The sequence below is a fragment of the Salvelinus fontinalis genome, chromosome 28 (assembly GCF_029448725.1).
Source record: "Salvelinus fontinalis isolate EN_2023a chromosome 28, ASM2944872v1, whole genome shotgun sequence".
Taxonomy (NCBI): Eukaryota; Metazoa; Chordata; class Actinopteri; order Salmoniformes; family Salmonidae; genus Salvelinus; species Salvelinus fontinalis.
Window position 1 is genome coordinate 43,114,362 of NC_074692.1, and position 24,714 is coordinate 43,139,075.

At 46.8% G+C, this 24,714-nt stretch overlaps 1 protein-coding gene across 1 annotated transcript in view; it reads left to right on the top strand.

Moving 5' to 3' along the window:
• LOC129825786 (dedicator of cytokinesis protein 8-like) overlaps positions 1-24,714 on the top strand; it is a 111,267-nt gene that overhangs the window by 54,152 nt on the left and 32,401 nt on the right. Inside the window, exons 9-25 of the mRNA XM_055885928.1 lie at positions 3,821-3,970; positions 11,660-11,740; positions 11,915-12,074; positions 12,187-12,320; positions 13,519-13,612; positions 13,959-14,121; positions 15,314-15,434; positions 15,681-15,751; positions 15,890-16,034; positions 16,587-16,688; positions 17,691-17,786; positions 17,967-18,201; positions 18,644-18,805; positions 19,259-19,434; positions 22,068-22,163; positions 23,204-23,299; positions 24,603-24,710. Coding sequence (XP_055741903.1) covers positions 3,821-3,970; positions 11,660-11,740; positions 11,915-12,074; positions 12,187-12,320; positions 13,519-13,612; positions 13,959-14,121; positions 15,314-15,434; positions 15,681-15,751; positions 15,890-16,034; positions 16,587-16,688; positions 17,691-17,786; positions 17,967-18,201; positions 18,644-18,805; positions 19,259-19,434; positions 22,068-22,163; positions 23,204-23,299; positions 24,603-24,710 — 2,190 coding nt within the window. The remainder of the gene's footprint in view (positions 1-3,820; positions 3,971-11,659; positions 11,741-11,914; positions 12,075-12,186; positions 12,321-13,518; positions 13,613-13,958; positions 14,122-15,313; positions 15,435-15,680; positions 15,752-15,889; positions 16,035-16,586; positions 16,689-17,690; positions 17,787-17,966; positions 18,202-18,643; positions 18,806-19,258; positions 19,435-22,067; positions 22,164-23,203; positions 23,300-24,602; positions 24,711-24,714) is intronic.

Genomic DNA, 24,714 nt, shown 5'->3' on the forward strand with positions numbered 1-24,714 from the left:
GGTATTACAGTAGGGACAGACTACTGTCTGTGCGGTATTACAGTAGGGACAGACTACTGTCTGTGTGGTATTACAGTAGGGACAGACTACTGTCTGCGTGGTATTACAGTAGGGACAGACTACTGTCTGTGCGGTATTACAGTAGGGACAGACTACTGTCTGCGCGGTATTACAGTAGGGACAGACTACTGTCTGCGTGGTATTACAGTAGGGACAGACTACTGTCTGCGCGGTATTACAGTAGGGACAGACTACTGTCTGCGTGGTATTACAGTAGGGACAGACTACTGTCTGCGCGGTATTACAGTAGGGACAGACTACTGTCTGTGTGGTATTACAGTAGGGACAGACTACTGTCTGCGTGGTATTACAGTAGGGACAGACTACTGTCTGCGCGGTATTACAGTAGGGACAGACTACTGTCTGCGCGGTATTACAGTAGGGACAGACTACTGTCTGTGCGGTATTACAGTAGGGACAGACTACTGTCTGTGCGGTATTACAGTAGGGACAGACTACTGTCTGTGTGGTATTACAGTAGGGACAGACTACTGTCGGCGCGGTATTACAGTAGGGACAGACTACTGTCTGTGTGGTATTACAGTAGGGACAGACTACTGTCTGCGTGGTATTACAGTAGGGACAGACTACTGTCTACGTGGTATTACAGTATGGAAAGACTACTGTCTGCGTGGTATTACAGTAGGGACAGACTACTGTCTGTGTGGTTTTACAGTAGGGACAGACTACTGTCTGTGTGGTATTACAGTAGGGACAGACTACTGTCTGTGTGGTATTACAGTAGGGACAGACTACTGTCTGTGTGGTATTACAGTAGGGACAGACTACTGTCTGTGTGGTATTACAGTAGGGACAGACTACTGTCTGCGAGGTATTACAGTAGGGACAGACTACTTTCTGCGCGGTATTACATTAGGGACAGACTACTGTCTGCGCGGTATTACAGTAGGGACAGACTACTGTCTGTGCGGTATTACAGTAGGGACAGACTACTGTCTGCGTGGTATTACAGTAGGGACAGACTACTGTCTGCGTGGTATTACAGTAGGGACAGACTACTGTCTGCGTGGTATTACAGTAGGGACAGACTACTGTCTGCGTGGTATTACAGTAGGGACAGACTACTGTCTGCGTGGTATTACAGTAGGGACAGACTACTGTCTGCGCGGTATTACAGTAGGGACAGACTACTGTCTGTTCGGTATTACAGTAGGGACAGACTACTGTCTGTTCGGTATTACAGTAGGGACAGACTACTGTCTGTGTGGTATTACAGTAGGGACAGACTACTGTCTGTGTGGTATTACAGTAGGGACAGACTACTGTCTGTGTGGTATTACAGTAGGGACAGACTACTGTCTGTGTGGTATTACAGTAGGGACAGACTACTGTCTGTGTGGTATTACAGTAGGGACAGACTACTGTCTGCGCGGTATTACAGTAGGGACAGACTACTGTCTGCGCGGTATTACAGTAGGGACAGACTACTGTCTGCGCGGTATTACAGTAGGGACAGACTACTGTCTGCGCGGTATTACAGTAGGGACAGACTACTGTCTGTGCGGTATTACAGTAGGGACAGACTACTGTCTGCGCGGTATTACAGTAGGGACAGACTACTGTCTGCGCGGTATTACAGTAGGGACAGACTACTGTCTGCGCGGTATTACAGTAGGGACAGACTACTGTCTGTGTGGTATTACAGTAGGGACAGACTACTGTCTGTGCGGTATTACAGTAGGGACAGACTACTGTCTGTGTGGTATTACAGTAGGGACAGACTACTGTCTGCGCGGTATTACAGTAGGGACAGACTACTGTCTGTGCGGTATTACAGTAGGGACAGACTACTGTCTGCGCGGTATTACAGTAGGGACAGACTACTGTCTGCGCGGTATTACAGTAGGGACAGACTACTGTCTGCGTGGTATTACAGTAGGGACAGACTACTGTCTGCGTGGTATTACAGTAGGGACAGACTACTGTCTGCGTGGTATTACAGTAGGGACAGACTACTGTCTGTGTGGTATTACAGTAGGGACAGACTACTGTCTGTGTGGTATTACAGTAGGGACAGACTACTGTCTGCGCGGTATTACAGTAGGGACAGACTACTGTCTGCGCGGTATTACAGTAGGGACAGACTACTGTCTGTGCGGTATTACAGTAGGGACAGACTACTGTCTGTGCGGTATTACAGTAGGGACAGACTACTGTCTGTGCGGTATTACAGTAGGGACAGACTACTGTCGGCGCGGTATTACAGTAGGGACAGACTACTGTCTGTGTGGTATTACAGTAGGGACAGACTACTGTCTGCGTGGTATTACAGTAGGGACAGACTACTGTCTACGTGGTATTACAGTATGGAAAGACTACTGTCTGCGTGGTATTACAGTAGGGACAGACTACTGTCTGTGTGGTTTTACAGTAGGGACAGACTACTGTCTGTGTGGTATTACAGTAGGGACAGACTACTGTCTGTGTGGTATTACAGTAGGGACAGACTACTGTCTGTGTGGTATTACAGTAGGGACAGACTACTGTCTGTGTGGTATTACAGTAGGGACAGACTACTGTCTGTGTGGTATTACAGTAGGGACAGACTACTGTCTGTGTGGTATTACAGTAGGGACAGACTACTGTCTGTGTGGTATTACAGTAGGGACAGACTACTGTCTGTGTGGTATTACAGTAGGGACAGACTACTGTCTGTGTGGTATTACAGTAGGGACAGACTACTGTCTGTGTGGTATTACAGTAGGGACAGACTACTGTCTGCGTGGTATTACAGTAGGGACAGACTACTGTCTGTGTGGTATTACAGTAGGGACAGACTACTGTCTGTGTGGTATTACAGTAGGGACAGACTACTGTCTGTGTGGTATTACAGTAGGGCCAGACTACTGTCTGCGTGGTATTACAGTAGGGACAGACTACTGTCTGCGTGGTATTACAGTAGGGCCAGACTACTGTCTGCGCGGTATTACAGTAGGGCCAGACTACTGTCTGCGTGGTATTACAGTAGGGACAGACTACTGTCTGCGTGGTACAACAGTAGGGACAGACTACTGTCTGCGTGGTATTACAGTAGGGACAGACTACTGTCTGTGTGGTATTACAGTAGGGCCAGACTACTGTCTGTGTGGTATTACAGTAGGGACAGACTACTGTCTGTGTGGTATTACAGTAGGGACAGACTACTGTCTGTGTGGTATTACAGTAGGGACAGACTACTGTCTGTGTGGTATTACAGTAGGGACAGACTACTGTCTGCGTGGTATTACAGTAGGGACAGACTACTGTCTGTGTGGTATTACAGTAGGGACAGACTACTGTCTGTGTGGTATTACAGTAGGGACAGACTACTGTCTGTGTGGTATTACAGTAGGGCCAGACTACTGTCTGCGTGGTGGTGATTTAGAGTAGAGCTCTCAGCTGGGTGAGGGAATGGGTTCAACAGCACTCTGTATGGTGACCAGTCTCTAATATACCATGTGCCTGTCGGACACAAACCAGCTGGAACGTAGGATGAGGAAAAAGGCCTGTGTCCCTGTACTAATTCCTATACGGGAATTAGTTCATTAGGGCACACCATAGCATTTAGCAACGGAAATTGTAAATGAGCGTTTCTTATTGGACAAGGTAGGTAGGTTCAGGTAGTCTCTCCACTATTTCTGTAATTTCTTTCCGGTTGGTGCCACTCCAGCCATATTATCTACCATAAGATGAATGGACACTCATGTAATCCACCACCAGGTGAACTCTAACGCTGACGCTCTCTGTTTGACTTCCTCAGATATCCGAGAACTTCTACTGTGATCTGAACTCAGACCAGTTTAAAGGGTTCCTGAAACCCCACACGCCACAGACGGACCACTCCACCCTCTCCCGAGCAGCCATCTTCTCCATCACATACCCCTCCCCAGACATCTACCTGGTCATCAAGGTAAGATACCCATCTCACCTACCTGCACCTATCTACAGTACTTGCTCGTTCAGGTAATACACACGTCTGTACGGCACCTACAGTATCTACAGTTGCTGGTCATTATGGTAAACACTGTAGAACTAAATATATGCCATTTTAATAGAGGTTTTTATCCAAAGTGACTTAATGTATGTAGGCAGTACACTACTGTTTTCATATGGTTGGCCCCAGCTGGAATTGAACCCACAGCCCTGACGTGTCTACCTCCTCACACATATTATATATGGTGCCCCTATCAATCTGTGGGTTAACGTAGCATACAGTAGGCAACTCTCCATAGATCCCTGTGTACAGTATTAGCTTGGACAGTGATGTACCTCTGTGTTGGCTGTGTTTCATAGTGATGTACCTCTGTGTTGGCTGTGTTTCAGAGTGATGTACCTCTGTGTCCTGGCTGTGTTTCAGAGTGATGTACCTCTGTGTTGGCTGTGTTTCAGAGTGATGTACCTCTGTGTTGGCTGTGTTTCAGAGTGATGTACCTCTGTCTGTTGGCTGTGTTTCAGAGTGATGTACCTCTGTGTCCTGGCTGTGTTTCAGAGTGATGTACCTCTGTCTGTTGGCTGTGTTTCAGAGTGATGTATCTCTGTGTTGGCTGTGTTTCAGAGTGATGTATCTCTGTGTTGGCTGTGTTTCAGAGTGATGTACCTCTGTGTCCTGGCTGTGTTTCAGAGTGATGTACCTCTATCTGTTGGCTGTGTTGCAGAGTGATGTACCTCTGTCTGTTGGCTGTGTTTCAGAGTGATATACCTCTGTCTGTTGGCTGTGTTTCAGAGTGATGTACCTCTGTGTCTTGGCTGTGTTTCAGAGTGATATACCTCTGTGTCCTGGCTGTGTTTCAGAGTGATGTACCTCTGTGTCTTGGCTGTGTTTCAGAGTGATGTACCTCTGTCTGTTGGCTGTGTTTCAGAGTGATGTACCTCTGTCTGTTGGCTATGTTTCAGAGTGATGTACCTCTGTGTCCTGGCTGTGTTTCAGAGTGATGTACCTCTGTCTGTTGGCTGTGTTTCAGAGTGATGTACCTCTGTCTGTTGGCTGTGTTTCAGAGTGATGTACCTCTGTCTGTTGGCTGTGTTTCAGAGTGATGTACCTCTCTGTCTTGGCTGTGTTTCAGAGTGATGTACCTCTGTGTTGGCTGTGTTTCAGAGTGATGTACTTCTGTGTCCTGGCTGTGTTTCAGAGTGATGTACCTCTGTGTCCTGGCTGTGTTTCAGAGTGATGTACCTCTGTGTCCTGGCTGTGTTTCAGAGTGATGTACCTCTGTGTCCTGGCTGTGTTTCAGAGTGATGTACCTCTGTGTCTTGGCTGTGTTTCAGAGTGATGTACCTCTGTGTCTTGGCTGTGTTTCAGAGTGATGTACCTCTGTGTCCTGGCTGTGTTTCAGAGTGATGTACCTCTGTGTCCTGGCTGTGTTTCAGAGTGATGTACCTCTGTGTCCTGGCTGTGTTTCAGAGTGATGTACCTCTGTGTCTTGGCTGTGTTTCAGAGTGATGTACCTCTGTGTTGGCTGTGTTTCAGAGTGATGTACCTCTGTCTGTTGGCTGTGTTTCAGAGTGATGTATCTCTGTGTTGGCTGTGTTTCAGAGTGATGTACCTCTGTGTTGGCTGTGTTTCAGAGTGATGTACCTCTGTGTCCTGGCTGTGTTTCAGAGTGATGTACCTCTGTCTGTTGGCTGTGTTTCAGAGTGATGTACCTCTGTCTGTTGGCTGTGTTTCAGAGTGATATACCTCTGTCTGTTGGCTGTGTTTCAGAGTGATGTACCTCTGTGCCCTGGCTGTGTTTCAGAGTGATGTACCTCTGTCTGTTGGCTGTGTTTCAGAGTGATGTACCTCTCTGTCTTGGCTGTGTTTCAGAGTGATGTACCTCTGTGTTGGCTGTGTTTCAGAGTGATGTATCTCTGTGTCCTGGCTGTGTTTCAGAGTGATGTACCTCTGTGTCTTGGCTGTGTTTCAGAGTGATGTACCTCTGTGTCCTGGCTGTGTTTCAGAGTGATGTACCTCTGTGTCTTGGCTGTGTTTCAGAGTGATGTACCTCTGTCTGTTGGCTGTGTTTCAGAGTGATGTACCTCTGTCTGTTGGCTGTGTTTCAGAGTGATGTACCTCTGTGTCCTGGCTGTGTTTCAGAGTGATGTACCTCTGTCTGTTGGCTGTGTTTCAGAGTGATGTACCTCTGTCTGTTGGCTGTGTTTCAGAGTGATGTACCTCTGTCTGTTGGCTGTGTTTCAGAGTGATGTACCTCTCTGTCTTTGCTGTGTTTCAGAGTGATGTACCTCTGTGTTGGCTGTTTTTCAGAGTGATGTACCTCTGTGTCCTGGCTGTGTTTCAGAGTGATGTACCTCTGTGTCCTGGCTGTGTTTCAGAGTGATGTACCTCTGTGTCCTGGCTGTGTTTCAGAGTGATGTACCTCTGTGTCCTGGCTGTGTTTCAGAGTGATGTACCTCTGTGTCTTGGCTGTGTTTCAGAGTGATGTACCTCTGTGTTTTGGCTGTGTTTCAGAGTGATGTACCTCTGTGTCCTGGCTGTGTTTCAGAGTGATGTACCTCTGTGTCCTGGCTGTGTTTCAGAGTGATGTACCTCTGTGTCCTGGCTGTGTTTCAGAGTGATGTACCTCTGTGTCCTGGCTGTGTTTCAGAGTGATGTACCTCTGTGTCTTGGCTGTGTTTCAGAGTGATATACCTCTGTGTTGGCTGTGTTTCAGAGTGATGTACCTCTGTGTCCTGGCTGTGTTTCAGAGTGATGTACCTCTGTGTCCTGGCTGTGTTTCAGAGTGATGTACCTCTGTGTCTTGGCTGTGTTTCAGAGTGATGTACCTCTGTCTGTTGGCTGTGTTTCAGAGTGATGTACCTCTGTCTGTTGGCTATGTTTCAGAGTGATGTACCTCTGTGTCCTGGCTGTGTTTCAGAGTGATGTACCTCTGTCTGTTGGCTGTGTTTCAGAGTGATGTACCTCTGTCTGTTGGCTGTGTTTCAGAGTGATGTACCTCTGTCTGTTGGCTGTGTTTCAGAGTGATGTACCTCTCTGTCTTGGCTGTGTTTCAGAGTGATGTACCTCTGTGTTGGCTGTGTTTCAGAGTGATGTACTTCTGTGTCCTGGCTGTGTTTCAGAGTGATGTACCTCTGTGTCCTGGCTGTGTTTCAGAGTGATGTACCTCTGTGTCCTGGCTGTGTTTCAGAGTGATGTACCTCTGTGTCTTGGCTGTGTTTCAGAGTGATGTACCTCTGTGTCTTGGCTGTGTTTCAGAGTGATGTACCTCTGTGTCCTGGCTGTGTTTCAGAGTGATGTACCTCTGTGTCCTGGCTGTGTTTCAGAGTGATGTACCTCTGTGTCCTGGCTGTGTTTCAGAGTGATGTACCTCTGTGTCTTGGCTGTGTTTCAGAGTGATATACCTCTGTGTTGGCTGTGTTTCAGAGTGATGTACCTCTGTGTCCTGGCTGTGTTTCAGAGTGATGTACCTCTGTGTCCTGGCTGTGTTTCAGAGTGATGTACCTCTGTGTCTTGGCTGTGTTTCAGAGTGATGTACCTCTGTGTCCTGGCTGTGTTTCAGAGTGATGTACCTCTGTGTTGGCTGTGTTTCAGAGTGATGTACCTCTGTGTCTTGGCTGTGTTTCAGAGTGATATACCTCTGTGTTGGCTGTGTTTCAGAGTGATGTACCTCTGTCTGTTGGCTGTGTTTCAGAGTGATGTATCTCTGTGTTGGCTGTGTTTCAGAGTGATGTACCTCTGTGTTGGCTGTGTTTCAGAGTGATGTACCTCTGTGTCCTGGCTGTGTTTCAGAGTGATGTACCTCTGTCTGTTGGCTGTGTTTCAGAGTGATGTACCTCTGTCTGTTGACTGTGTTTCAGAGTGATATACCTCTGTCTGTTGGCTGTGTTTCAGAGTGATGTACCTCTGTGCCCTGGCTGTGTTTCAGAGTGATGTACCTCTGTCTGTTGGCTGTGTTTCAGAGTGATGTACCTCTCTGTCTTGGCTGTGTTTCAGAGTGATGTACCTCTGTCTGTTGGCTATGTTTCAGAGTGATGTACCTCTGTGTCCTGGCTGTGTTTCAGAGTGATGTACCTCTGTCTGTTGGCTGTGTTTCAGAGTGATGTACCTCTGTCTGTTGGCTGTGTTTCAGAGTGATGTACCTCTGTCTGTTGGCTGTGTTTCAGAGTGATGTACCTCTCTGTCTTGGCTGTGTTTCAGAGTGATGTACCTCTGTGTTGGCTGTGTTTCAGAGTGATGTACTTCTGTGTCCTGGCTGTGTTTCAGAGTGATGTACCTCTGTGTCCTGGCTGTGTTTCAGAGTGATGTACCTCTGTGTCCTGGCTGTGTTTCAGAGTGATGTACCTCTGTGTCCTGGCTGTGTTTCAGAGTGATGTACCTCTGTGTCTTGGCTGTGTTTCAGAGTGATGTACCTCTGTGTCTTGGCTGTGTTTCAGAGTGATGTACCTCTGTGTCCTGGCTGTGTTTCAGAGTGATGTACCTCTGTGTCCTGGCTGTGTTTCAGAGTGATGTACCTCTGTGTCCTGGCTGTGTTTCAGAGTGATGTACCTCTGTGTCTTGGCTGTGTTTCAGAGTGATGTACCTCTGTGTTGGCTGTGTTTCAGAGTGATGTACCTCTGTCTGTTGGCTGTGTTTCAGAGTGATGTATCTCTGTGTTGGCTGTGTTTCAGAGTGATGTACCTCTGTGTTGGCTGTGTTTCAGAGTGATGTACCTCTGTGTCCTGGCTGTGTTTCAGAGTGATGTACCTCTGTCTGTTGGCTGTGTTTCCGAGTGATGTACCTCTGTCTGTTGGCTGTGTTTCAGAGTGATATACCTCTGTCTGTTGGCTGTGTTTCAGAGTGATGTACCTCTGTGCCCTGGCTGTGTTTCAGAGTGATGTACCTCTGTCTGTTGGCTGTGTTTCAGAGTGATGTACCTCTCTGTCTTGGCTGTGTTTCAGAGTGATGTACCTCTGTGTTGGCTGTGTTTCAGAGTGATGTATCTCTGTGTCCTGGCTGTGTTTCAGAGTGATGTACCTCTGTGTCTTGGCTGTGTTTCAGAGTGATGTACCTCTGTGTCCTGGCTGTGTTTCAGAGTGATGTACCTCTGTGTCTTGGCTGTGTTTCAGAGTGATGTACCTCTGTCTGTTGGCTGTGTTTCAGAGTGATGTACCTCTGTCTGTTGGCTGTGTTTCAGAGTGATGTACCTCTGTGTCCTGGCTGTGTTTCAGAGTGATGTACCTCTGTCTGTTGGCTGTGTTTCAGAGTGATGTACCTCTGTCTGTTGGCTGTGTTTCAGAGTGATGTACCTCTGTCTGTTGGCTGTGTTTCAGAGTGATGTACCTCTCTGTCTTTGCTGTGTTTCAGAGTGATGTACCTCTGTGTTGGCTGTGTTTCAGAGTGATGTACCTCTGTGTCCTGGCTGTGTTTCAGAGTGATGTACCTCTGTGTCCTGGCTGTGTTTCAGAGTGATGTACCTCTGTGTCCTGGCTGTGTTTCAGAGTGATGTACCTCTGTGTCCTGGCTGTGTTTCAGAGTGATGTACCTCTGTGTCTTGGCTGTGTTTCAGAGTGATATACCTCTGTGTTGGCTGTGTTTCAGAGTGATGTACCTCTGTGTCCTGGCTGTGTTTCAGAGTGATGTACCTCTGTGTCCTGGCTGTGTTTCAGAGTGATGTACCTCTGTGTCTTGGCTGTGTTTCAGAGTGATGTACCTCTGTCTGTTGGCTGTGTTTCAGAGTGATGTACCTCTGTCTGTTGGCTATGTTTCAGAGTGATGTACCTCTGTGTCCTGGCTGTGTTTCAGAGTGATGTACCTCTGTCTGTTGGCTGTGTTTCAGAGTGATGTACCTCTGTCTGTTGGCTGTGTTTCAGAGTGATGTACCTCTGTCTGTTGGCTGTGTTTCAGAGTGATGTACCTCTCTGTCTTGGCTGTGTTTCAGAGTGATGTACCTCTGTGTTGGCTGTGTTTCAGAGTGATGTACTTCTGTGTCCTGGCTGTGTTTCAGAGTGATGTACCTCTGTGTCCTGGCTGTGTTTCAGAGTGATGTACCTCTGTGTCCTGGCTGTGTTTCAGAGTGATGTACCTCTGTGTCTTGGCTGTGTTTCAGAGTGATGTACCTCTGTGTCTTGGCTGTGTTTCAGAGTGATGTACCTCTGTGTCCTGGCTGTGTTTCAGAGTGATGTACCTCTGTGTCCTGGCTGTGTTTCAGAGTGATGTACCTCTGTGTCCTGGCTGTGTTTCAGAGTGATGTACCTCTGTGTCTTGGCTGTGTTTCAGAGTGATATACCTCTGTGTTGGCTGTGTTTCAGAGTGATGTACCTCTGTGTCCTGGCTGTGTTTCAGAGTGATGTACCTCTGTGTCCTGGCTGTGTTTCAGAGTGATGTACCTCTGTGTCTTGGCTGTGTTTCAGAGTGATGTACCTCTGTGTCCTGGCTGTGTTTCAGAGTGATGTACCTCTGTGTTGGCTGTGTTTCAGAGTGATGTACCTCTGTGTCTTGGCTGTGTTTCAGAGTGATATACCTCTGTGTTGGCTGTGTTTCAGAGTGATGTACCTCTGTCTGTTGGCTGTGTTTCAGAGTGATGTATCTCTGTGTTGGCTGTGTTTCAGAGTGATGTACCTCTGTGTTGGCTGTGTTTCAGAGTGATGTACCTCTGTGTCCTGGCTGTGTTTCAGAGTGATGTACCTCTGTCTGTTGGCTGTGTTTCAGAGTGATGTACCTCTGTCTGTTGACTGTGTTTCAGAGTGATATACCTCTGTCTGTTGGCTGTGTTTCAGAGTGATGTACCTCTGTGCCCTGGCTGTGTTTCAGAGTGATGTACCTCTGTCTGTTGGCTGTGTTTCAGAGTGATGTACCTCTCTGTCTTGGCTGTGTTTCAGAGTGATGTACCTCTGTGTTGGCTGTGTTTCAGAGTGATGTATCTCTGTGTCCTGGCTGTGTTTCAGAGTGATGTACCTCTGTGTCTTGGCTGTGTTTCAGAGTGATGTACCTCTGTGTCCTGGCTGTGTTTCAGAGTGATGTACCTCTGTGTCTTGGCTGTGTTTCAGAGTGATGTACCTCTGTCTGTTGGCTGTGTTTCAGAGTGATGTACCTCTGTCTGTTGGCTGTGTTTCAGAGTGATGTACCTCTGTGTCCTGGCTGTGTTTCAGAGTGATGTACCTCTGTCTGTTGGCTGTGTTTCAGAGTGATGTACCTCTGTCTGTTGGCTGTGTTTCAGAGTGATGTACCTCTGTGTCCTGGCTGTGTTTCAGAGTGATGTACCTCTGTGTCCTGGCTGTGTTTCAGAGTGATGTACCTCTGTGTCCTGGCTGTGTTTCAGAGTGATGTACCTCTGTGTCCTGGCTGTGTTTCAGAGTGATGTACCTCTGTGTCTTGGCTGTGTTTCAGAGTGATATACCTCTGTGTTGGCTGTGTTTCAGAGTGATGTACCTCTGTGTCCTGGCTGTGTTTCAGAGTGATGTACCTCTGTGTCCTGGCTGTGTTTCAGAGTGATGTACCTCTGTGTCTTGGCTGTGTTTCAGAGTGATGTACCTCTGTGTCTTGGCTGTGTTTCAGAGTGATGTACCTCTGTGTCCTGGCTGTGTTTCAGAGTGATGTACCTCTGTGTTGGCTGTGTTTCAGAGTGATGTACCTCTGTGTTGGCTGTGTTTCAGAGTGATGTACCTCTGTGTCTTGGCTGTGTTTCAGATAGAGAAGGTGCTGCAGCAGGGAGAGATCAGTGACTGTGCAGAACCATACATGGTCATGAAGGAGACTGACTCAGCAAAGGTAGAGTGCCATGATCACACACACACACACACACACACACACACACACACACACACACACACACACACACACACACACACACACACACACACACACACACACACACACACACACACACACACACACACACAAAATTAGGTTGTAATTGTGGTTCTGTGTGGTTCCATGGGTCAGAACAAGGAGAAGCTGGAGAAGCTGCGTAATCAGTCTGAGATGTTCTGTCAGAGACTTGGTCGCTACCGCATGCCCTTTGCCTGGGCTACAGTCAACATCATGAACGTCATCAGCACCGCCACACTGGACCGAGACACCACCGACTCTGACAGCCTCAACGGTCTGTATGTGTGTGTGTGTGTGTAAGCTGGTTAACTTTTGAGCCCAATGCTTGTTTAATCTTACTTTACTTTTCTGTACCTGACTTGACTGACCTCTCCTCCCCTATCCAGGTAAATCCAGCAGTCTGGAAAAGAGAAGTCAGTTGCCCAGGAGGAACTCAGAGAGGTTCGGTACCATGGAAGACCAGTGTAACATGTCTGCCTTCAAACCTGCTACCATCACCATCAGCACCTTCTGCAAGCAGGTCTGAACACATGCACTAGAGAAAACAACACACTCTACAATATAAACATCGATCCAGTGACATAAGCATCGCTAAGCTCAGAGAAAGGTCTTGGACAGAGAAAGGTCTTGGACAGAGAAAGGTCTTGGACAGAGAAAGGTCTTGGACAGAGAAAGGTCTTGGACAGAGAAAGGTCTTGGACAGAGAAAGACAGAGAAAGGTCTTGGACAGAGAAAGACAGAGAAAGGTCTTGGACAGAGAAAGACAGAGAAAGGTCTAGACAGAGAAAGGTCTTGGACAGAGAATGACAGAGAAAGGTCTAGACAGAGAAAGGTCTTGGACAGAGAAAGACAGAGAAAGGTCTAGACAGAGAAAGGTCTTGGACAGAGAAAGGTCTTGGACAGAGAAAGGTCTTGGACAGAGAAAGGTCTAGACAGAGAAAGGTCTTGGACAGAGAAAGGTCTTGGACAGAGAAAGGTCTTGGACAGAGAAAGGTCTTGGACAGAGAAAGGTCTTGGACAGAGAAAGGTCTTGGACAGAGAAAGACAGAGAAAGGTCTTGGACAGAGAAAGACAGAGAAAGGTCTTGGACAGAGAAAGGTCTTGGACAGAGAAAGGTCTTGGACAGAGAAAGGTCTTGGACAGAGAAAGGTCTTGGACAGAGAAAGGTCTTGGACAGAGAAAGGTCTTGGACAGAGAAAGGTCTTGGACAGAGAAAGGTCTTGGACAGAGAAAGGTCTTGGACAGAGAAAGACAGAGAAAGGTCTTGGACAGAGAAAGGTCTTGGACAGAGAAAGGTCTTGGACAGAGAAAGGTCTTGGACAGAGAAAGGTCTTGGACAGAGAATGCTTGACCTTGTGGGTATCACCTCGAGACAAGGCATTCTTTCATTCCACACAGTCCACAGAGCAGACACCTGATAAGACCTGGCCAGGTATCATATAGACATACCATACATTCTCCATACTTGCCATCGCACAGCAAGGGTGCATTTTTCCTTCCTACTAGCAACTGTGGAGAGTTGATCTCATAACAACAGTTAGTTGCTCTGCTCAGTATGTCACCTTCCTATGAAGTTGATGGAAAAGAGGAAAGATGTCTGCTGTGCAACACTACAAATTGACAATGTTTAATTCGGAGGTGTTCAGAGACATTATATCACTGTATCTTGTACACGAAGACATGTTCATTTGACTAAACTGGACCCTGCTTTGTTTAAGGAGGGGGACCGTCTCAGTGATGAGGACTTGTTTAAGTTCCTGGCAGACATCAAGAAGTTCTCATCCCTGCAGAGAAGAATTAAAACCATACCAGGTGATCCGCTATTCAACCACACAGCAAGACCTGGCTGTCTGTGTGTGCTGTTTCATTCCATTCAACCACACAGCAAAACCTGGCTGTCTGTGTGTGCTGTTTCATTCCATTCAACCCGACAACAAGTGACTAGAATGTCCCATTTCTAAGAACAAGTGTCTGTTTTATCTGGGTTTAAGTGACTTCATGCATTTAAAATAGCTGAATAGGCTATTTTGTATAATTCAGAATCAATTGCTTATAGTGGTGAAAACCTGTGGGACTGAAAGCTTTCTTATATTTACCTACTTTGGAATAATTCTGAATGAACATAGTTTCAGACTGTATCTGACTTGATCTATTTTAGGTACAATAAGACTGGATGTGACTCCGGTCCATGACAACCCAGTGGCCTGTCTGTCTACTGAGCTGATCCCAGTCAAACCACTGGCTGAGAAGAACGTCCGACCTGTCAAAGAGGTTTTGGAGTTCCCCTCCAGCGAGGTCTATGTTCCACACAGCACTTACAGGTGAGCACACGTGTCGATGCATACCACACACACAGACTGCACAAAAGCATTTACAGGTTAGTACATTCACTCAATTCTCCTGAAACCACTTTTTGAATATTGCATATTCTGCAAATTCTCCTCAAAGCTTTAGCGTTTCAGACTGCATGGATTTACCATAGCACATCGCTTCAAGCAGTATAAACAGGTTTTCCAGGTTCATGACTTACTACCCCTACTAGTGTATTATCTGTCTCCGTGCTAAGCACCATGTACACGTGTCCCTTCACGTGAGCTTTACACATGTTAGACAGTCATGAAGGTATTTAACACAGCACATACTGTAGCTTCAGGCCTTCTATTTTCCATCAATGTCGTGAACAGGTTTGCTGGGACTTCTACAACCAGTCTGACCTGACACAACCCCCAATGCTGTCAACACTTCACTCCTTCCTCCTCACTGCTCGCTAGATGAACACTGTGTCCCAAATGGCACCCTATTCCCTATAGGGCTCTGTTCAAAAGTCAAATCAAAATCAAATGTATTTGATAGTCCACTATATAGTGAACAGGGTGCCGTTTGGGACACAGCCTAAGAGTGTGTCTCCTGTCTCGGGACAGATGACTACATTGTTACATAGTTTTTAATCTCACACTAATGTTCACACCACATTTGGTTCATTGGTAAGACTAGTTTTCAGGCCCACGTGGTGTATTGTGTAATATCATGCATTTGTTATCTTCACCGGGTGCCATCTAGTGGTGTAGTATGGATGTGCAGGCTCAGGCAGTCTAACTCTGAATAGGAATTGTGGTGCTGATAGAAGATGGTCATATCCTGACCACCTGACCAAGAAGAACTCTGGGCACTGACATTTACCAGGCTATACTTCGGGCTTGGGCTGCGGATTTGTGGAGGCATGAATTAGTGGGAGTTTCCACCATATTTCTTATACCAGTCATTTTGTTTTCGAATCAGTGAAGGGAAGTGAACAAGTGCATACTTTGGGAGGAAGGAGATATTGAGTTGTCTTTACTGGGTCACCTGGTACTCTCTACAATGACCACATCATTCCTTTCATCATTATGAAGTAATGTGAGTATGCAGTGCTGTAAACAGAAAAATAACCATCTCTCTCCCTCTCTTTTACCCTCTCCCTGCCTTTGTCTCTCTTATTTCTCCCTTTTTCCCTCCCTTTCCCTCTCTCTCCAGGAACCTGCTCTATGTATACCCCCAGCGACTCAACTTTGTCAACAGGCTGACTTCAGGAGGAAGGAATATCACTATTAAAATCCAGTTTATGAGTGGAGAAGACCCCAGCTGTGTGATGCCTGTGAGTTTCTCTCTCTCACACACACACACACACACACACACACACACACACACACACACACACACACACACACACACACACACACACACACACACACACACACACACACACACACACACACACACACACACACACACACACACACACACACACACACACACACACACACACACACACACACACATTGCTGTGACATTGTACAACAGGGTTTCATTGAGTTTACTCTGCTTTTTCTCCCCCTCGTAGGTCATTTTTGGAAAATCGAATGGTCCTGAGTTTGTGCAAGAAGTATATACCCCAGTCACGTACCATAACAAGCAAGTGGATGCTATTTTAAATGCTACATGCTAAATTACAACAACACCACTACGTTACATGCTACATTTTCTAATATAACAATCAAATTTGTGTTGTTGTGTTGTCTCTGACCTCTGTCCTATGTGACTGTGCCTCAGGTCTCCAGACTTCTATGAGGAGGTGAAGATGGCTCTGCCTGCCAGGCTGACTGAGAGACACCACCTGCTGTTCACATTCTACCACATCAGCTGTCAACAGAAACAGAACCAGACTGGAGCCAGTGAGGCACTCATAGGTTACTCTGTAAGTCTGACCCCTCATGCCTGGTCTCACCTGGGCCTATATTCATAAAGTGCCTCACAGTAGGAGTGCTGATCTAGGATCAGGTTTCCCCTGTCCAAGCAATCTTATTCATTGTAAAATGCTAAACTAATCCGAGAGCAGCACTCCAACTCTGAGATAATGGCGCCGTTTATTCGCCAATAATTGGGCGAAAGACCAGAATGGGGCTGCCTGTGTAATCTGATTGGTCAAAAGACCAATGATTGGCAAAAGATCAGAATTAGGCTGCCTGTGTAAACCCTGCCTTTATGGATATGGGTCCTGGTCTCATCTGGTCTGGATCAGTCTATGATCTGGCCTAGTCAAGATCAGTTTCACTGCACGCTGGATTAATGTGGTCTTACATGAACGTGCAGATACTCTACTGAACATGGTGCTGGTTATTTATGATCAATATACTAGTAAGTGATTCTTCTCAATGATGTGGCAAGGTAGATGTGTCCCCTGTATGTATTTGTTCATTGTTAGTGTTTGCGGTGGCTGATCTTCTGTCTATCCCCCTGTGTACTGTAGTGGCTGCCTATACTGAGTACTGACAGGCTACAGACTGGTCAGTACTGCCTCCCCATCGCCCTGGACAGATTGCCTGTCAACTACTCACTGCACTCACCTGAGGTAACATTCATTTGGCCATTTCAATTCTCCAGACAACCGTTTAAAATAAGTTGAATCACAAAAATGTTAAGAGTGGAGTGTCTCCCCCTGGGGGAGAAAATATCACTTACATGTATTTTTCATAAATGTGTTGATGTACTGATTTATTGATTGGGTTTAGATGGCAACAGACATGACATTTCTTAATATCTCTCTCTGCAGAACATTCCCCCTCTCTCTGCAGAACATTCCCCCTCTCTCTGCAGAACATTCCCCCTCTCTCTGCAGAACATTCCCCCTCTCTCTGCAGAACATTCCCCCTCTCTCTGCAGAACATTCCCCCTCTCTCTGCAGAACATCCCCCCTCTCTCTGCAGAACATTCTCTCTCTCTCTGTAGAATATTCTCCCTCTCTCTCTGCAGAACATTCCCCCTCTCTCTCTGCAGAACATTCCCCCTCTCTCTGCAGAACATTCCCTCTCTCTCTGCAGAACATTCCCCCTCTCTCTGCAGAACATTCCCCCTCTCTCTGCAGAACATTCCCTCTCTCTCGCAGAACATTCCCCCTCTCTCTGCAGAACATTCTCTCTCTCTCTCTCTGCAGAACATTCTCTTTCTCTCTGTAGAACATTCCCTCTCTCTCGCAGAACATTCCCCCTCTCTCTGCAGAACATTCTCTCTCTCTCTCTCTGCAGAACATTCTCTTTCTCTCTGTAGAACATTCTCTCTCTCTCGCAGAACATTCCCCCTCTCTTTGCAGAACAATCCCCCTCTCTCTGCAGAACATTCTCTCTCTCTCTGCAGAACATTCTCTCTCTCTCTGCAGAACATTCTCTCTCTCTCTGCAGAACATTCCCCCTCTCTCGCAGAACATTCCCCGTCTCTTTGCAGAACATCATCTCTCTCTCTGCAGAACATTCCCCCTCTCTCGCAGAACATTCCCCCTCTCTTTGCAGAACATTCTCTCTCTCTCTGCAGAGGATTACCCCTCAGGTTCTTAATATGTCAATCTCTCTCTCTGCAGAGGATTACCCCTCAGGTTCCTCCAGTCAAGTGGATGGAAAGTCACAAAGGAGTTTTCAACCTGGAGATACAGGCTGTGTCCTCAGTACACACACAGGTAAGTCTCTCTCTCTCTCACACACACACACACACACACACACACACACACACACACACACACACACAGACACAGACACACACACAGACACAGACACAGACACAGACACAGACACAGACACAGACACACACACACACACACACTTTATGTAGTCATTTATTTACCCCTTCCCCTCCCCAGGACAACCACTTGGAGCGTTTCTTCACATTGTGCCATGCCCTGGAGGGGGGAGTGACGTTCCCGCTCCGGGTTCGGGAAGAGAAGATTCCGGAGAACAAGCTGGAACACGAGCTGAAGCTGAGCATCATCTCCCTGTCGTCCTCCAGACTGGAACCTCTGGTCCTCTACCTCCATCTGGTCTTAGATAAACTGTTCACCCTCATCATGCAGCCCATGGTCATCGCTGGACAAACAGGTACCTATAACATGTCACCAGGGCTTTCAGACAGAGGGGTACCTATAGGGACATGTCACCAGGGCTTTCAGACAGAGGGGTACCTATAGGGACATGTCACCAGGGCTTTCAGACAGAGGGGTACCTATAGGGACATGTCACCAGGGCTTTCAGACAGACGGGTACCTATAGGGACATGTCACCAGGGCTTTCAGACAGACGGGTACCTATAGGGACATGTCACCAGGGCTTTCAGACAGACGGGTACCTATAGGGACATGTCACCAGGGCTTTCAGACAGACGGGTACCTATAGGGACATGTCACCAGGGCTTTCAGACAGATGGGTACCTATAGGGACATGTCACCGGGGCTTTCAGACAGACGGGTAGTGTGAGAGTATACCTGATATGTTTGAGACGTGTTTTGTTGTAACCTAACTGTGTGTGTGTTTTATTTCCTAGCCAACCTGGCCCAGATAGCGTTTGAGTCAGTGGTGTCAATCGTCAACAGTCTCCACAACAGCCAGGAGCTGGCCAGGGACCAGCAGGGCAGGAACGGTCTCCTAGCAACATACCTGTACTGGGTGTTCCGTCTGCCTGACTCCAATGAGCTCCTCAACACAGGTAGGAAGGAACCACCGGATACATTGTCATGGTGATGTGACTGTATGGACAGTCTAACTTGTGAAGAGAATGGACATAGTGGTATTTGCGCTACAGCAATGTGCTCAGCTGAACACCGTAACTGTAGATAAGTTGCATGAAACAGAAGTCATTGAAATGAAGGGGGACTGTGTAATTACATCAATGCAATGCTATAGTAGTGCAGATCTGTGCAACTAAAGTGTAACCAGGTAGATCATGCCAGTGACAAGGTTCTCAAAAGAGGACCGTCGTGCTCTCCCAAAAGTTTGGTTGGTGTGTAAAACCTGTGAATAAAGATAAGCCAAATAGTGTGATGGGTCCGCAAGCAAAAAGATGTTGCATAAAGTTTGAACTTAATAGCCTTCTTCAGTGTGTAGGTGACGTGTGGCGTTTAGGTAGATCATCCAGTGATATGGTCCCCTGTGTGTCCAGGTCCAGGGGGTGTGGTACCTCCCACTGAGGGCCGCTACAGTACTATGGGGCGGGCCTCAGCCACCACAGTAGGAACCATGTTACTGCAGTCCCGGATCCGCAGCAGCAGCAACCCTGATATCCCTGCCCCACACAGTGCAGAAGACACAGAAGTCAAAAACATCCTGTCAGCTAAGGTACTGCTACACATACAGAGTCGTGGTTGAGTGGGTAACACTGGATGTTCAATCCCCGAGTCCACCTCTCACACTTTGTCTCCTCTTAAAAGACACTGATCATGCTAGCTATTACCATAGACTTCTAGTCATTGCGTTAAAGCTAGTTAGTAATTGCGCTAATTCCAGTTAGCAACTTCCTTCAAACTGCACACAGACATACAAATGAAATCCACAAGTTCATCTGACTCTGGAGAAGTAGATAAAAGGCTTCATTGCCAAAATCCCAAAGTATCCCTTTAACTTGTGAATCTCTACTATTCTTTAAAAAAGGTGGGAAAAGGTACTGCTACACTAAACACAAAGAGTCAATGAACATCTGTCATGAGCCTGCCACAAACACAGAGTCAATGAACATCCTCTGTCATGAGCCTGCCACAAACACAGAGTCAATGAACATCTGTCATGAGCCTGCCACAAACACAGAGTCAATGAACATCCTCTGTCATGAGCCTGCCACAAACACAGAGTCAATGAACATCTGTCATGAGCCTGCCACAAACACAGAGTCAATGAACATCTGTCATGAGCCTGCCACAAACACAGAGTCAATGAACATCCTCTGTCATGAGCCTGCCACAAACACAGAGTCAATGAACATCTGTCATGAGCCTGCCACAAACACAGAGTCAATGAACATCTGTCATGAGCCTGCCACAAACACAGAGTCAATGAACATCCTCTGTCATGAGCCTGCCACAAACACAGAGTCAATGAACATCCTCTGTCATGAGCCTGCCACAAACACAGAGTCAATGAACATCTGTCATGAGCCTGCCACAAACACAGAGTCAATGAACATCCTCTGTCATGAGCCTGCCACAAACACAGAGTCAATGAACATCTGTCATGAGCCTGCCACAAACACAAAGAGTCAATGAACATCTGTCATGAGCCTGCCACAAACACAAAGAGTCAATGAACATCTGTCATGAGCCTGCCACAAACACAAAGAGTCAATGAACATCTGTCATGAGCCTGCCACAAACACAGAGTCAATGAACATCTGTCATGAGCCTGCCACAAACACAGAGTCAATGAACATCCTCTGTCATGAGCCTGCCACAAACACAAAGAGTCAATGAACATCCTCTGTCATGAGCCTGCCACAAACACAAAGAGTCAATGAACATCTGTCATGAGCCTGCCACAAACACAGAGTCAATGAACATCTGTCATGAGCCTGCCACAAACACAAAGAGTCAATGAACATCTGTCATGAGCCTGCCACAAACACAGAGTCAATGAACATCCTCTGTCATGAGCCTGCCACAAACACAGAGTCAATGAACATCTTCTGTCATGAGCCTGCCACAAACACAGAGTCAATGAACATCTGTCATGAGCCTGCCACAAACACAGAGTCAATGAACATCTGTCATGAGCCTGCCACAAACACAGAGTCAATGAACATCCTCTGTCATGAGCCTGCCACAAACACAGAGTCAATGAACATCTGTCATGAGCCTGCCACAAACACAGAGTCAATGAACATCTGTCATGAGCCTGCCACAAACACAGAGTCAATGAACATCCTCTGTCATGAGCCTGCCACAAACACAGAGTCAATGAACATCCTCTGTCATGAGCCTGCCACAAACACAGAGTCAATGAACATCTGTCATGAGCCTGCCACAAACACAGAGTCAATGAACATCCTCTGTCATGAGCCTGCCACAAACACAAAGAGTCAATGAACATCTGTCATGAGCCTGCCACAAACACAAAGAGTCAATGAACATCTGTCATGAGCCTGCCACAAACACAAAGAGTCAATGAACATCTGTCATGAGCCTGCCACAAACACAGAGTCAATGAACATCTGTCATGAGCCTGCCACAAACACAGAGTCAATGAACATCCTCTGTCATGAGCCTGCCACAAACACAAAGAGTCAATGAACATCCTCTGTCATGAGCCTGCCACAAACACAAAGAGTCAATGAACATCTGTCATGAGCCTGCCACAAACACAGAGTCAATGAACATCTGTCATGAGCCTGCCACAAACACAAAGAGTCAATGAACATCTGTCATGAGCCTGCCACAAACACAAAGAGTCAATGAACATCTGTCATGAGCCTGCCACAAACACAAAGAGTCAATGAACATCCTCTGTCATGAGCCTGCCACAAACACAGAGTCAATGAACATCCTCTGTCATGAGCCTGCCACAAACACAGAGTCAATGAACATCTTCTGTCATGAGCCTGCCACAAACACAGAGTCAATGAACATCCTCTGTCATGAGCCTGCCACAAACACATGTTGCTACTGTAGCTACATCCTCTAGCATAGCCTCTGACTGTTTGGTTGGTTTACAACACATCAGTACCTTCAAGGCTTTTTTTGATATCCTCTGGGTCTATGGCTGTAGTGTAGACTCACTGGTTTTGGCCAACTAAAACCATGTCTGAATTGCAAATGGCACCCCATGGACCATGGTCAAAGGTAGTGCACTATTTAGGAAACAGAGTGCCATTTTGGGACCCACACACCACATCTGTTTATCTCTGTGTGTCTGAAGCTACAATAGTCCAGATAGTCGAGTCAGATTCTTCATGACCGCCTTGTTGTTGCTGTCCTCTCCCTCAGGGCCAGAACAACCCAGGCAGTCGTATGTCGACCTATGTGGATGTGAGCAGCCACCCTCAGAGCTCTACGGGCGGGACCCGGCCCTCCAACAGAAAAGTAACTTTTACCAGAAATATCCCGGGAATAAATGTCTTTATTCACCTCTGTGATGCCAAAAGACACCAGCAGAGGGCAATGTGGCACTGAGCAGATCACATACTGTAGCATGTAGACTTCCATATTTTCTTTAACTAGGCAAGTCCCTTAATAAGAACAAATTCTTATTTACAATGACGGCCTAGGAACAGTGGGCTAACTGCCTTGTTCAGGGGCGGAATGACAGATTTTTACCTTGTCAGCTCAGGGATTCGATCTAGCAACCTTTCGGTTACTGGCCCAACGCTCGAACCACTAGGCTACCTACCGCCCATACTGGCCAAACACTGACAATAACATCCTCATTTGCATTCTGAGTAGAATGTTCTATATACGTCGCAGTAGGATGTTACATGGCAGCCAGTAAAATCTTAAATCTGTAACAGATAATGTGATGTGGATTTCTTTGCTGTCAGAGCGAACCACACGAGTATGTGAAATAGAACCTGAACATGGCATTGAACTGTGGGTCTACACAATCACAAAGATTTTACAGAGATTAAACACTATGAGTGTGTGTGTGTGTGTGTGTGTGTGTGTGTGTGTGTGTGTGTGTGTGTGTGTGTGTGTGTGTGTGTGTGTGTGTCTGTGCATTTCAAAATCACTCTGTTTTGAGGTGCTGTTCTTGTGTTTGCCATGTTCAAATAAGACCAGACCCTTCCCTTTGAAATGCTGTATCTGATTTCACTGGCTGGGGTCACAGTGCATTTGGCTAGCTCTGGTTTGTGTTGAACTGAGGACTGTGGCACCAGCAGTCAGTCCGTCATTCAGTCAGTAAATAAATGTGTCGGTCTGTCTGAGTGTCTCTCCCTCTCTCTAATCTCTCTTTCTCTCTAACGTATAGGTTGTACTTTTCTTTTAAGAAGTCTTCCGTTATAACACTGAGAGAGTCCAGGATTGATGTGATCCTTTGAAGTAGTACACTGTATTCTACATGTAGGTTACCAGACACTACTGTTTAGTGGTGGTAGTAACCCAATGCTCTGTTTCTCCTCTGACAGCAGTTCCATGAGGAGTTAGCTCTACAGATTGTGGTCAGCACAGGAGTCTGCAGAGAGAACGCATATAAATATGCCTGGTTCTTCTTTGAACTGCTGGTGAGTGTGTTCAATATACTCTGAATGTACAAACATTAGCAAGCCTTCCTAATATTGAGTTGCATCCCCTTTTGCCCTCAGAACAGCCTCAATTCGTTGGGGCATGGACTCTGAAAGGTGTCGAAAGCGTTCCACAGGGATGCTGGCCCATGTTGACTCCAATGTTTCCCACAGTAGTGTCAAGTTGGCTGGTAGTGGATCTCTACTCTGAATAGCTTGTTCCATCTCATCCCACAGATGATCAATTGTATTGAGATCTGGTGACTGGGCAGGCCACTGCAGTAAGCTGAATTCACTGTCATGTTCGTGGAACCATTCCTGGACAATCCTAGTCTTGTGGCATGGGGCATTATACTACTGAACAAATGTATTTGCAGACGGACACACTGCTGTCATGAAGGGATGCACCTGATTGGCGATGATGTTCAGATATCCTGTGGCATTCAAACGTTGCTCCACTTTTATCAGGGGCCCAATGTGTGCCATTAAAACACACCTCACACCACCACCACCCTGTAATGTTGACACGAGGCATGATGGATGCATGTGCTCGTGGTTTTCTCCATACCCTAGTCCTCCCATCGGCGTGAAGCAGCAGGAACCGGGATTCATCGGATCCAGCAGTGTTTTTCTAATTCTCCACTGTCCAGTGTTTTCGTTTCTTAGCCCACTGCAACCGCATTTTCTTGGCTTTCTGCTGAAAGATGTGGAACGCAGCCTCCATACCCCATTCCCGTCAACGTATGACAAGTTGTGCATTCAACCAATGTTGTACTGGACTGTCAGTTGACTAACTGTAGCCTGCCTGCGGCTCTGCACAATTCATGTAAGCCTCTTTTGTCATCTTTCATCAATAACCTGTTTTTCAACCACTGGCCTCCCGTTGACTGGATGTCCTTTGGGTGGTGGACCATTCTTGATACACACAGAAAACGGTTGAGTGCGAAAAACCCAGCAGTGTTGCAGTTCTTGACACACTCAAACCGGTGCGCCTGGCACCTACTACCATACCCCGTTCAAAGGCACTTAAATCTTTTGTCTTGTCCATTCACCCTCTGAATGGAACACATACACAATCAATGTCTCAAAATATTTCTTTAACCTGTCTCCTCCCCTTCATTTACACTGATTTGAAGTGGATTTAACAATTGACTTCAATAAGGGATCATAGCTTTCACCTGGATTCACCTGGTCAGTCTGTCTTGAAAAGAGCAGCTGTTCTTCATGTTTTCTACACTGTCTATTTACTTTAATGGCAAAGAAACTCTAGCACTTTTAGCTTAATGGAGTTGTGTGTGTCCAGGTGAAGAGCATGGCCCAGCATGTGTCTCAGCTGGAGAAGCAAGACGTCCCTCGCAGGAGCCGCTTCTCAGACCGCTTCAAAGATGATGTCACAACTATCGTCTCCGTGGTTA